The 13,511-nt window shown below is 40.0% G+C and overlaps 1 protein-coding gene and 1 long non-coding RNA gene across 2 annotated transcripts in view; one reads left to right on the top strand and one right to left on the bottom strand.

Annotated features, from left to right (window-relative positions):
• FRYL (FRY like transcription coactivator) overlaps window positions 1-13,511 on the bottom strand; it is a 242,644-nt gene that overhangs the window by 52,455 nt on the left and 176,678 nt on the right. The window contains exons 25-33 of the mRNA XM_081812875.1: window positions 12,369-12,774; window positions 11,865-12,005; window positions 8,619-8,787; window positions 6,431-6,515; window positions 5,780-5,892; window positions 4,673-4,823; window positions 3,904-4,007; window positions 2,604-2,789; window positions 819-1,023 (exon numbers count right to left, since the gene is read on the bottom strand). Of these exons, the coding sequence (XP_081669001.1) occupies window positions 819-1,023; window positions 2,604-2,789; window positions 3,904-4,007; window positions 4,673-4,823; window positions 5,780-5,892; window positions 6,431-6,515; window positions 8,619-8,787; window positions 11,865-12,005; window positions 12,369-12,774 (1,560 nt within the window). The remainder of the gene's footprint in view (window positions 1-818; window positions 1,024-2,603; window positions 2,790-3,903; window positions 4,008-4,672; window positions 4,824-5,779; window positions 5,893-6,430; window positions 6,516-8,618; window positions 8,788-11,864; window positions 12,006-12,368; window positions 12,775-13,511) is intronic.
• LOC145720199 (uncharacterized) overlaps window positions 1-13,511 on the top strand; it is a 204,006-nt gene that overhangs the window by 117,259 nt on the left and 73,236 nt on the right. The window lies entirely within an intron of this gene.

Here is a 13,511-nt window from a genome sequence, read left to right as displayed (position 1 = left end):
CTGACATGTTATTCCGGATTATCACAGGCCTTTAAAATATCTTTGCATTCTCAAGGCTGCCAGCTTGGTTAGTAAGGGTTAAATTCCTTATTACCTCAGGCCCCAAGTGCCCTGAAAATCTTTTATGTGCTCACACAGCCACCAGTCTGCAACACCTTTAATTCATCCTGTTCATTGCCACGAGACTGACTGTTCTCGAAATATTTAATCGTGTCTCCCACCCTTCCCATCCAGCTCAAGAAATTTCAGTAATTTCTGTTTTCTGGAAAGATGAAAGATCTGTAGCCTGTGGCCTAGGCTTCATGGCCCTCCAGTCTGAATTCTCCCTTGCCTACAAAGTTTTCTCGTCTAGAAACATTTCCCCCAGCATTACAGTCAGACTGGATTACTCACCATTTCCAAACACATTGTATTTCTCACGCCCCTGATGATTCTGCTCTTGCTGCGGAACACCAACCCCCCTGTCCCCATCTATGTTTCTTCCTTACTGATGGTGCCTTGCAAAGAGTAGGCCATAAATAAAAATTTGATGACTGACTGATAATGGAGCTAACGAAAGTGGAATATGTATTCAGATAATACTGTATTCTCTTTGGCCACTTGGTATCCAGACACGATTAAGGCCCTCCTCAGGGATAACTGTGAGCACAAAAGAAGAAAGTCTTTGGAGGCATCAAATTTTCCATCACACAATGCACACCTGTGCATTCCAAATCAATGACACGCCAGCAACGAAAAACAGGGTTCACCGTAGCCGACAAATGAAAGAACGACTTAACGCAGCTATGAGGCCGGAATGGTGAGAGCTGTAACGTTACCTTGAGGTAATGAATTCCATGAGGGTTTTGACTTTTCCATCCTGCTCTACTGAGATGTCGACCTCATTGAGGATAGTGGTGTGCAGATGGGAAATGGCAGCGCTGTTATTTCCTAAGCTGATACTAGAAGAGGTAGAACTTGAGCTAAGCCCTGAGTCAGTCATGGGGGAGGGCTGGTAATCAGGTATAAAATCACCAACGCCCGCTGAAAGAGAAAGACGGCCGTGAAAACCAGACAGGAAAGGATCGCACATGCTATTTACACTTAAACTCTCCTTCCTTACACGTTCTACGGGACACATGCAGGAATCTTAGCGCCAGCTGATGCAAATCAGCGTTCCTTCCGTGGGAGCCTCGTCAGCACCAAATTCCAGCAAGCGAGTTTGGGGGCCAACACTGTTTTCCACAGCCTACTATTAAAACTTAACTATCTGGATTTCCTGTGAGGTCTTCTGCTGCCATCTGCTGAGGAAAGTTGAAAGTGGCACTTTCCTAATATTTTGGCACATTGACTCAACATGTGTTGAGTCCAGGGTTTCCACAGTGTGAACTGATTTTTCTTATGGAAAGGATTCTATACCTTCTGCTTCATTTTACTTGAAGAAAGGTAATTTTCAAGTCTTTGTAATATTTATGTCAATTATTAAATTCTTTTACAGGTTGTTACCAATGCCGATCTTCACAAAATGGCAAGAGGAGTCTTAAAAACAAACAACAAAAACAAACTATGGAATTTTAAATAAAGATGCTTTAACATAAAAGAGGCATAAACTTTATTCTGTTAATCTTTTAATCACATTTTAAAAGCTGAAATATTTCCTAATAATTGTTTTCTTACTAACTACATGGGTTTAAGTAAATAACGGGTTTTAACTAAGTAACTTTCACCCTGTATCTGACATTATATGACTTGTAAAAAATGTAATTTTATTTCATTTTTTAAAAACAATTATTTTCTAGATCATCTATTAGTAACTTGATACAGACAAATGATTTAATAAGTAAGTTAGGGCTATTAGGAAAGAAGAAAATATAACTTGCAAAGTAAAAAAATTCACACCAACAGTGAAATAACTTTTATATTAGAGTCAATAATTTGGACCTCATTACTTCAAAATGTATGATTTGGAACTCACTAGACTTAAAAATGAGTAACATTTTAAATATAGTAAATATAGGGGCACCTGGCTGGCTCAGTCAGTTAAGTGTCGGACTCTTGGTTTCTTTCAGCTTAAGTCATGATATCTCAGGCTCTTGAGATCGAGCCCTGCATTGGGCTCCACACTCAGCAGGGAGTCACCTTTCCCTCTGCCTCTACCTCTGGCCCCGCTCACATGTGTGCTCTCTCTCTCTCAAATCTTTTAAAAAATAAATACATACATACAGTAAATATAATCAAGTGAATAAAAAACTTTAAATGTCTTCCTTTGTCCATTTTTCAGCTCTTGAGAGCACGAGGAATCTAACACAAGTTCAACATCTTTTCCATTAACTGTGCTCAATCAGCTAATAAGCACTCTTTCACTGATCTTCAACTTACGTGTTGAGAACTTAACATTTTTAAGACAAAGACCCTTTTTAAAGGCAGTAAAGACTCAAATACTCCAAGCTTAATTCTTTTACTAGTTAATAAATAATGTATATGGTACTTAAACTAATAAAACTACATTAAAAAAAAAAAGTATTTCAACTTTTATTTTATTTAGTTGACTTTCTCCATTGCAGATTTCAACTTAATGAAGCACGATTCCACTGTCAATCAAATTGGGCATTTGGAGCAAATACCTGTGAAAGTGTAATCTAAGTGTGCAATCTGTTTGACTGTAAGCACCCTGGGCTCATTGAACTCCTTGTTCCTGAGAAGGACAGAAGCAACAGTGCGGATGTTACTGTTGGATCCCATTACTATTAATAAGTGCAGAAGCAGGCGTTTACAATGCTCATACACCTCAGGGTGGCAGTGGTCAAACCCTAGAAAGGACAGTAGAAAATCATCATCAATAAAGAGAAATAATGAGTACTCTCACTTCCAAACACATATTTTAAAGAAAAGCAGACATTACAGAAAATATTTTGTAGAAGATGATGTACGACACGAAAATATTTATTGGCCTGGAATTCTTATACCCTTTTACAGTAATGGCCTGTTGTCTTAGAGCAGCAGGGAGAATCAAGACAAGTTTTCAATGTGTTTTCTGTCTAAAATTTAGCCATCTATTAGAAATTATTACTCTGAGCGTGCCTGGGTGGCTCAGTTGGTTGAATGTCTGACTCTTAATTTTGGCTCAGGTCATGGTCTCAGGGTTGTGAGACTGAGCCCCATATCAGGCTCTGCGCCAGGCATGGAGCCTACTTGGGATTCTCTCTCCCTCTCCCTCTGCCCCTCTCAACCCTGCTTCTCTCCCTCTCTTAAAAAGAAAAAAAAAAAAAAAACATTATTACTCTGTTGCATAACACTTTATGTAAATAAATTTCATAAAGGCAAGCATTTTTTGTGTGTAGCGCATAATGCAAAGTCAGTAGATGTTTGACTACCGAAGAAATGAAGTAATACATATATAATGAGTGTGCATATCAGGAAAACTTCAGAGAAGATGGCTACCTTGACTTGCTTCAGGAAGTCAATTCTATGAGCGTGAAAAGTACCGCTGATGTGATGGATCCCACGTGTCTGTTACCGAGGGCCCAGTGGAGTTTCAGCTGTAATAATCAGACTGTCCAAAATCCCAAACTTTTGGGAAACACTTAGAACCCATTTTAATTTTCCATTTACACTGAAAGTTTCCAGTTCCAGAGGTAAATTAACTTTACTCTTGCTATAGCTCCCGAATTTCTCCTGCTAGAGGGTTAAGTGTGTTTGTGAGCAGTGGAGGGGGCCGCAGGACAGGAATGGGAATGTGGACAGAGGACCTATTTGTGGTTAAGAGAGAGGTGAGGACTAACTCCCTACTGGACCACAAGGATCACTGTAAAAAGTGTCATGGAAATGATATACAAAAAAACGACAGCAGAAACACTGAAAAACTAGACTGTCTTGAAATTATCACCGAAATATAATGGGACATTTAGAACCAATATTTATTACCTATAAAAATTGCATGAAGAAGAAGATGGAGGTAGCTTCCCCATTCCACCTTCACACTGTGATCAATGATCAGATCGGTCAAAAGGATCACGGCTATGTTACACCTGTGACAAATGAGAATGCTATTAATGTCCTATCAGAGTAAGCCTGGAGAAAATCTTATGCCAGTTACTTGAAGACTTGAACATTGTATTTTATGGAAAAATACAACTTCTCAAGAAAAAAAGAAGAAAAGAAATATAGCTGAAGAAACCATTAAGTGATAGTTTTAGAAAAAACATTACCTGCTAAGGGCTCCCCCAAGTCAAGGGCCATAATTTCTTCATCTTCGACCCTGACACCTAGCACGCACACTGCTTGCCCCATAGTAGGTGTTCAATATGTGTTTGATATATTAATAAATTTTGAAAGAATGTGGTAACTGTTCTATTGTGACTTCGATAAGTAGAATTCAGTTTAACACAATTCAAAATAATAGTGCCTCGTGCCATAAAATATTTTTCAGATGTAGTAACTGGGTCCCAGAAAGGTCAAGTAACTATGCCAGACACCCAGAAAAGCAGCAGCAGAAGTAGATTTAATAATATTAATTGTAAACAGAATTCTGAGTTTGTAGATTTCTTGAACTCTAAACACATGGATCTCATTTGTTGCAGTATCAAACGAAAGAAATGGCTTTTTATTCCATGTTGTCAGATAGTATAAAGAAAGCTGAAGGTGTTAAGCAGCAATTTGGCTCATATGAAATAGGAATGATGCTGTAGTCCACCTGTGAAGAGGTAATCCAGGTGATGACGTTTCAGGCAAGTAATCCACCAGTGGTGACCAGCAGCCTCCAGCTGGTGGGAAGGGTAGTGGCTCTCCTTGATTATGCTCCATCACTTTCAGTCGCCAATTAGAATAAAGTGGCATTGAATCACCTATCAAAATAAAATGATCTCATTTTCTACACCATCTATTTTCTGCCAACATAAGCAAACTCTAGTAAGACACCAACTATTTATAGCATTGGAAAGTGATAAAAAATAACTTCCCACTCTTTTGACATAGGTCTGCTAGGAAGACCTGGGTACAAATATTATCAAGTCAAGCAAATCAGAGAGAGAAAGAGCTATCAATTCAGGTTCCATCGTTTATATCAAAGCAAAACTACATTCGCACTCCATTAGATTCTGGAATTGATGTCCAAGCCATGAAACCACATCATAGGTGAAGCTGCCTTGTAACAAGGGCCTTCTGGTAAGTTACTCAATTCTAAATTTCCTGAGATAGGGCCAATATAAACCCATCTTAAAAGGAAATCTGCTCTACCACAGTGGGGCTGCAGGGTGCAGTAAAAAATGACATCAGGAAATGTGAATTCTGTGTGACATGGGTAAGTCACTTAACCTCTCTGGACCTCAGTTCCATCATGTGCAAAGTGAGGAGATTGGACCAGATTATCTTCAGGGTCCCTTCCCAGTCTGAAGGGTGGTGCTATTCCACTCTACCCCAGTGTTAGAGTGAGACTCAGATAGACATTCACTTTGCAATTGCAAGGGAGAACTTTTCAGTAAAATGTGAATCCACAGAAAAAGAGCAAACCTGTTAAAAAAAAAAGCAGGCTGTAGCCAGTGTCTACGATGCTTCTTGAGAACCAATTCTTATGTTCCTTTTGATTTATCTATAAGGGAACCTGTGCTTTGAAAACAAATTTCCCGCATTCATGCTGCTTCTTAAAATCAGGACATTTCAGATTACGTTGGACCACCACCAGTGGCAGTTAAATACTCTTCTTAAAACCAATTTATCAGAAAAATATATTCACTGATATCAATATAATAATTAATAATACGCCTCGCCATTGTAGTTATAAAAAACATGTGGAATTTATTACTTTTTTCTTCTTCATAAGATCCTCCAGAGCTGCTACTGTATCGAGATTCTAGTCTGTGATGTTGACGATTTAAGTGACTGCTTAGTCCACTGTAGATGTCTAGGTGCACATAGCTATGGGAATGATCATGGCAGTTAGTCACAATTCATGGTAAAATGGTATTTGTACTTTCGGTTTCACTTTCTACGTTTAAAAAAGAACACAGTACATAGAATATTAACAAAAGCTTCCTATGATAGATCTTAATTTCCACCTTACAGTTCAAAAGCTTAAGCTTTTAAGTCAATTATTTCTACCTGAAGACTTTTCCTATATTGTGGTAATAATGCTCTGGTGAAACCTAGCTTATAAAAAACAGGCAGAGTAAATAGCCATTTAGAAAAGTCTAAAAATGTAAACGACACAAAAAGAGCCTGGACATACTCAATCTATTCATCCATTAGAGCACATAAAAGAATCTAGCATGTCAGCATTCTGATGATAAAACAGTTAATGTGGAAAATTTCCAAAACGGAAATACATTTCTTCACTAGAATTCTGAAATATACATTCAATGAAATATATGCTGCAATGCAGAAATGATCATTTATTCTGATGATAATGGTATCTGTCAAACTGAAAAGCTAATGAAGAACAGAGAGAGGTACTTACCTCTCTTCAATATTCTCTTTAATGGGCTTATTATCAGGATTGCCATCTATGGGAGCTACCATTGTATTGCTACTGGAAGTAGTTCCTGCAATCAGAAATAAAATAGTATCTGTGAACTTAAAGCCTGGGATAACTCAGTAAGAACAAAAAATTTCAAAATTACAGATGTTAAAACTCCACTACAATGAGAGCAAGGTGATTTTTAAAAAGGAATGTACTCATAATGACCAAGAGAGAAAGGAAACAACAGCAACTAAATTCTAGATGCTGGAAAACAAATGGACAAGAAGTAATTCAGCTTTGAAAAGGCTGAATCTTAAAGCTGGTAGTGGGGGAAACCAAGAAGCTTCTGTATCTATATTGCTGAACCTCCAAAAGACTCAGGAATTAGCAGCACTGAGTACCTCTGGGAGTAGGGGTTGAAAGTGTTGCTAAAATGGCAGGCTTGGGCGCCTGGGTGGCTCAGTTGGTTAAGCGACTGCCTTCGGCTCAGGTCATGATCCTGGAGTCCCGGGATCGAGTCCCGCATCGGGCTCCCTGCTCGGCAGGGAGTCTGCTTCTCCCTCTGACCCTCCTCCCTCTCATGCTCTCTGTCTCTCATTCTCTCTCTCTCAAATAAATAAATAAAATAAAATAAAATAAATCTTAAAAAAAAAAAATAAAATGGCAGGCTTGGTTGAAAATCTACTTCAGAGGTAGTTGGTCCCCACAATCTATGCCCCTCCCTCTTGTAACTGGGTAGCTGTCTCTCTCCACTTCCAGAAATCTTTTCTTTTTTCAAGTTTACTCATTTAAGTAATTTCTACACCCAACATGGGCCTCGAACTCATGACCCTGAGATCAAGAGTTGTATATTCTTCCAACTGAGCCAGCCAGGCACCCCCAGGAATCTTTTTGGATAAGAGTAAATCAAAGATTTCTGGACTAGGGCACATTATATACAGCTGAAGGAGGAAGAACTTTATTGAGAATAGGGGGATTGAGTGAAAATACACACACTAAAATTTGAGATTATATCCCCTTGAAAGCTGCTCACCCCATGGGGCTACCAGAAGGCTTGAAGACTATGTTGTGGTATGTGTGTGTCCATCTGTGAATTCTATGTATTTGTACATACACACAGCCCTACAACCTCTACTTTGGGTAGATGACTAGCAGAGTTTTGTCTGGGGAATCTAATTAGTCCAAGAGACCTATAGACACTTTCATCAATGAAATCATCGTACAACACATGACAAAGTCAACAAGCTCCATATATACCTACAAAACATCTGATCAATTTTTCAATATTCCACTCTTTATCAAAAAACAGATCTAGAATTGGTAGGCTTTTGAGGAAAGCTTTTACTAAGACAAATCAAAACAGAGCAATATAGAGAAAATAGGCTCTTCTGCCGGGAGAAGAAAGTCAGATATAAAAGACAGTCCAACCATGAAACATGAATAAGGTGCTCTTAAAGAAAAAAATTAATTAAAAAACAAACTCTTTGGAATTAACACTCTGGCAAATAAGAAAAACTCAATGGAAGTGGTATTAGAAATCCCTGAGAAAGTAGAACAAAAGGAACCAAAAGATGAAAATAGATGACAAAAAATAAATTATAAAAGATTCCTAATTATACAGATGTTATTAACATGTCAGAAACATTCAATTTAAACTGAGTGAAAAAGAATTTTCATGGAAATGTAATCTGAAATAGTCCCGATATTATGCTGATTTCCAATGGAAGTTATTCCCTCAGGGACATAGTTTCTTCAACTCAAAATATTACAATAATTATATCTGTATATACATATAACACTCACATGACTGGATGTTATGTATCATATATGCCCAAATAATTATAATATGAAATTACAGAGTAAGTCAGTAAGTAAGCCTTTTCTATATTTAACACACTAAGTTTATTTGTTACAAAATGCTTGTTGTATAAGATATATAAATCTATATTCCGGTTCCAAACACATATGTGTAAGTATGTTTCCCTCTGTAATACTAAGTACCCTTCCACTGTCAAACCTCTTTACTCCTATGGGGATTTACGAAGTCTTGTCAAGTTAATTCCCACACATGACTCACGTTTGCTTGTGTTTCTTGATGCTGTTTAAAGTACATGCTCGCTATGATGAATAGTTATGTAAAGCTTCTCTTTCGAGACAAAGTTATCAGTTTTAAGTGACTTCTTACCTGAGGTGACCGAAGGGATTTTGCAGCTGGAAGTGATTCGGTAATACGGGGGGTTGTCCATGTGCGTGACGCCTGAGCTGACGGGATCGGTCAGCTGCAGCTCACTCACCAGCTCTTCCAGCAACTGCATTGTTTTGTCTCTACCTAAATAGACAATAACTTTCTTCACCTGTCACAAGAGAAAATCGTTCAGAAAAGAAAAAGCACAATTTTTATTTCATAAACTTGAAGCGGATTTTCTCAGATAAGATCAACTTGAAATGGTAGATGAATTAAGCACAACTCAAATTTAAACACTGATCCACAATAAGACATTAATTGGCTTTATTAATAGGGTCTTCCGTCTGGCCCTCAGCATTGTATTTGGTTGGGATGACTTGACTGTTTAATGGTTTCTGCATTATCTACTTCTTTACTATTTTGTCTTTTTTTTTTTTTTTTAGAAAAGCAAAAGATAATTGCTTTCCTATAAATCAGCGTCTTTTTAATGGAGAGATTTCAATTAATAATATCATCCCAAATTTCCTCAGACTTCAAACACAGGATTTTTTATTCTGCTTCCCCTATTAATTCTCTATTTAACCCAGCAGGTACAGAGTATTGATTAAAAGCAAGGAATCAGAACTAAACTGGAACCCAAACCACACAGCCTGGATTGGAGTGTAGACACTTGGTAGCTATGCGATTGGACAGTTACTCTCGGTTTTCTCTTCTGCAAAATGGGGACAATAGCACGTATTTCATACAGTTGTTAAGATTAAATAAGATTTAATAAAGCACTTCAAGCTTGCCTAGCACGTAGTAGGAGTAAAATAAGTGAAAAAAAATTTTCAGTAGTACGCATTCTGTATGTAAGTAATATGTATTAATGAATCGCTTACTAACTGATCAGCCTATGTCTCTTTTTTCTTTGTAGTTCAATCCTTGCAACTCAAAAATGTGGTCCTGCCGGCATAGGCATCTTCACCAGGAGCTGCTAGAAATACAGAATCTCAGGACCCACCCCCCAGAGCCAGAACCAGATACCCTGGTGATTCACCGGCACACAGACAACTGAGCAACTCTGCCTTATGTGACCCCTGGGCAAATCTTTTTTTTTAAGATTGATTGATTGATTTTTAGAGAGTGGGGGCAGGGCAGAGGGTGAGGGAGGGAAAGAAAGAATCTCAAGAAGACTCCCAACTGAGTGCGGAGTCTGACTCAGGGCTCTATCCCAGGACCCCGAGATCATGACCAGAGTTGAAATGAAGAGTCAGCCGCCTAAGCGACTGAGCCACCCAGGCGCCCCACCGCTGGGCAAATCTTAAAAAATGCCTTATTGTATCATACCAGAAGCCTTATAATAATTACCCATGGATAACTGACCTACACACAGCTCTGTATCTATCCAACCTGCTTTAACTATTTGCTAATTCTCTGTTCTCAGATTCAGTCACTGCTGATCCTACCAGGTGCATTCTTGCCTCCGTGCCCCCTCCACCCCCAACTCTAATCCTGTTAATCTTCAAGCCCCGGCCTCACCCCAGCTGTACTGCCTTCTCCACAAAGTGGGAATTCACTTAGTGACAGAGCTAATGGCTGCCCAACACTGAAGAAGTTACTCTTCTCTGTGCCCTGTTTTATTCATCTGTAAAACTGCTGTGATCTTCACACACTCAGATCTGGGAATTCAATGAAACAATGCAGATGAGGTGCTTATATCATGCCTGGCCTGTAATAAGGGATTAAGAATGATAATTAAGAAATTACGATTGTCATTAAAAATAGCTCCTTTTCTAAGTTCCTGGGAAATGGTTATTGTCCGAATTTCATCTTGGCTTCATGGCGCTTGTGTCTTCTTGCAGCCCCACCCACGCATTCATCCATCCAATTAATAGGTACCTTCTATGTGCCAGGCACGATTCCAGGCTCTGGGAAGAGAGCAATGAACCGAACAGACAAAATTCCTGCTCTGGAGGACAGAATCTACTGCGCTGACTAAAGCAAAAGCAACAAGGCGAAGAAGTAAAACATATGTTTGGTGATGACAAGTGCTGGGAAAATCAACAAAGCAGGGAAAGGAAAAAAAAAGTACGTGTCAGGACAGGGCACCTGCAGTCTTCGATAGGATGACCAGCAAAGGTCTCAGTGAGAAGGACATTTGAGGAAAGACCTGAGGGAGGGAAGGGAGGGAGCAAGGTGGCTGTTTAGGTAAAGACAGGGGGAGTGCAAAGGCCCCAAGGTGGGAAGGCCACAGAGCAGGGCAGCAAGGGGATCCGCATGGCCTCAGGCAGGGGGCATGAGGGAGAACATTGGGAGCTGAGCTCAGAGAGGTGAGGTGGGACTTTGTTGTTTCACACCACAGCCGCCTTTCTCTAACAGCTTCTCAGTGAGTATTAATCCTGAGGCATGCAACAGTCACGGTAACTCGGGAAATGCTAGGTCAGGCAAAGCTATTAAATGGTTTGTTTGAAGTAGGACCTGTAAGAACTTTGACAGCAACATTCCGCACAGCTGTTCTTCTGTGGTTAGGAGACGCTACCGAGGGGCTGACATCGACGTGTGTTTACACACGTGTGCATTTGTGCACCTGTGTGGATCCAGTTGAACCCTCATGTTTCATAGTCTCATGTTATTTTCCACTTGAGCAGATATAAGTATTGCTTTCCCCTCTAGAAGGTAAAGACTGTGACATTCTTCATTGCATACCTCTTCCTATGTTTCCCCTTGCTTCTGGAAGCCGTCGGCACAATTCTACATGCACTGAGCTCTCTCACTCACCATTCTGCTCTAATATCTAGCCTAGCAGAAAGCATAAACACTCTCAATTTTGTGGTCTCACATCTAGATCACTGCCTCTCGAGGATCATCTCCAATCCTCCCAGAGAGCCATGGTTCCTCGGTTATTCACTCTCAGTACTCTGCAATTTTCCTCTGCAGCCCTTATCAAGACTGCATTTTATTAACTTACTGATTTATTCATTAAATACATTAGGTGAAGGTTCAGAGAATAAAATCTCCATCACCCACCGGGCTGAAAGGCCCAGAACCTAGAAGAGCACCTGGCCTGAAGGCCAGACAGTATGGGTTGAATGAAGCAACGAACAAAGGCACGTGTGATTTCCTGGAGGGGTCCTCACTGTGGGCCTTGCTTTGCTTCTGCTGCCCTCCTGCTGCCCATACTCTGGTACTACAAGAAACCAGGTAAGTTTTATTAAAAAAAAAAAAAAAAGAGAAAGAAAAAACGAAATGAACCTGAATACATACGTAAGGCAAGAGGCTTGGTTCACTATTCACTCCACAAACGCTGATCAGAAAGTGCAGAATGATTTTCAGGTTTTTTGGCCAGCCGTCTGCAAGCGTGGTCCACACATTCTCCACCTCCGACCAGGCCAGCCCGTCCCCGTACTAGATGCAGGGCACACAACGTGAACTTCAGTGAGGATTGCTTATTAAATACCCAACTTATCACACCATCAAATACTAGAAAATCGTTTAAGAGACGATTTAATCTTTTCCGAGCTCTAGAGGAATAATCATTTCTTTCAACAAATCTGAACATAAATGTATCATTAATCATCTATGATATTCTCTCCTCCCCCAAGAACATATTTTGGATCTACTGAGAAGTGTTTTAAAGGAAGGAATTTGGTTCTTTTCAAACAAGTATCTGTTTGGTTATCACAGGATGATCTGATCTCGTCTATTTCTAACCTTTTGACTCCTCTTAATAATTCTGTGCAGCAACTGTGAACACAAACCCCACTTTACCTTTGCTGTCATGTACATTAGATTATTCAAAACCATCGCAGTGGCCTGTGGAGATCCCCAGCCTTCTCCTCGCAACCAGCGCCTGCTAGTCACCATAAGTTCTCGGTCTTTTAAGGAGTCGTCTTCATCTTCCTCATGCCGCCTTGCTGTGGGCAAAGGTCTTAGATCTACCAACTCAATGTTGTTCATCCACGGTAAGAGATAGTGCAGCATTACTTGCCTCCCAGCAGGGTGAGCTGTCTGAATTCTCTGGCTTATCTCTGTCATTAAAAACAAGCCAAAAGAGGAAACAACCGGTATCATTTCCGTTTCCTTTGATTTGTAATTAACCTCTGGTAAGATATGAGATCCCGACCAGGGGAGAGGTGGTGTGTGGGGGAGCTGGGGCCCCAGCAACGGCAATGACCTCCCTCAGGGAGACAGGGTCTCTTGAGAAGGAGGCCTAGGAACATGAATACTTAAGATGGAAGAAACGAATCCACCAAAAGTGACAGAAAAGGAATAGCTCACAGTGGAAGGAAAACCAGGAAATAATAAATGTCTAGAAATCAAGAGAGCTCAGGATTTAAAGAAATGTAAGGTGACTAACATTAATTGCTTGGCAAGGTAGCAAACAGACTGAAGACCAAAAGTTGATGATTAGATTTAGCAGTTAGGAAGTCTTCAGTAAGTTCACAGAGAGGAAACTCACACTGATGGAGTCTGAAGGTCATTTCTGAAGATGCACAAGGACTGAGAACATGGAAAAAGTGAATGTGGAGACTCAAGGCAGGTAAAGGGATGCGGGAACGGGTCAGAAGTGGGTGGAAAGGCGGAAAAGGATGGGAAGAGCCAGGGAGCTGAAAACACTTAAAAATTACCACAATTGGTCCCAGAGAAAGGAAGGAGCAGGACCCTCAAATTTCAAAGTGGGCAAAGTTTCTATCGGTAAGCTGCCCCATACAATCCCTAACAAACACTCTGCTCATCTTGCCTTGGAAACAGTAAAAGTGAAAACTGCACTGAGCAGGTTTACAGGCTATATTTTGGTTTAGAATAGACCATTTAAAGCAAGGAGTTACAATTAGCAGATCCTAATGACGAGTATCTGAAGACAGAAGTGAAGGACAAGGCGAGGGAGCTGGGGGCATGGTCTACACATCC

This window comes from Leptonychotes weddellii, chromosome 2 (assembly GCF_054177405.1).
Source record: "Leptonychotes weddellii isolate Sample4059 chromosome 2, ASM5417740v2, whole genome shotgun sequence".
NCBI classification, from domain to species: domain Eukaryota; kingdom Metazoa; phylum Chordata; class Mammalia; order Carnivora; family Phocidae; genus Leptonychotes; species Leptonychotes weddellii.
The sequence above is the reverse complement of the archived record's forward strand: the minus strand, read 5'-3'. Positions and strand labels throughout refer to the sequence as shown.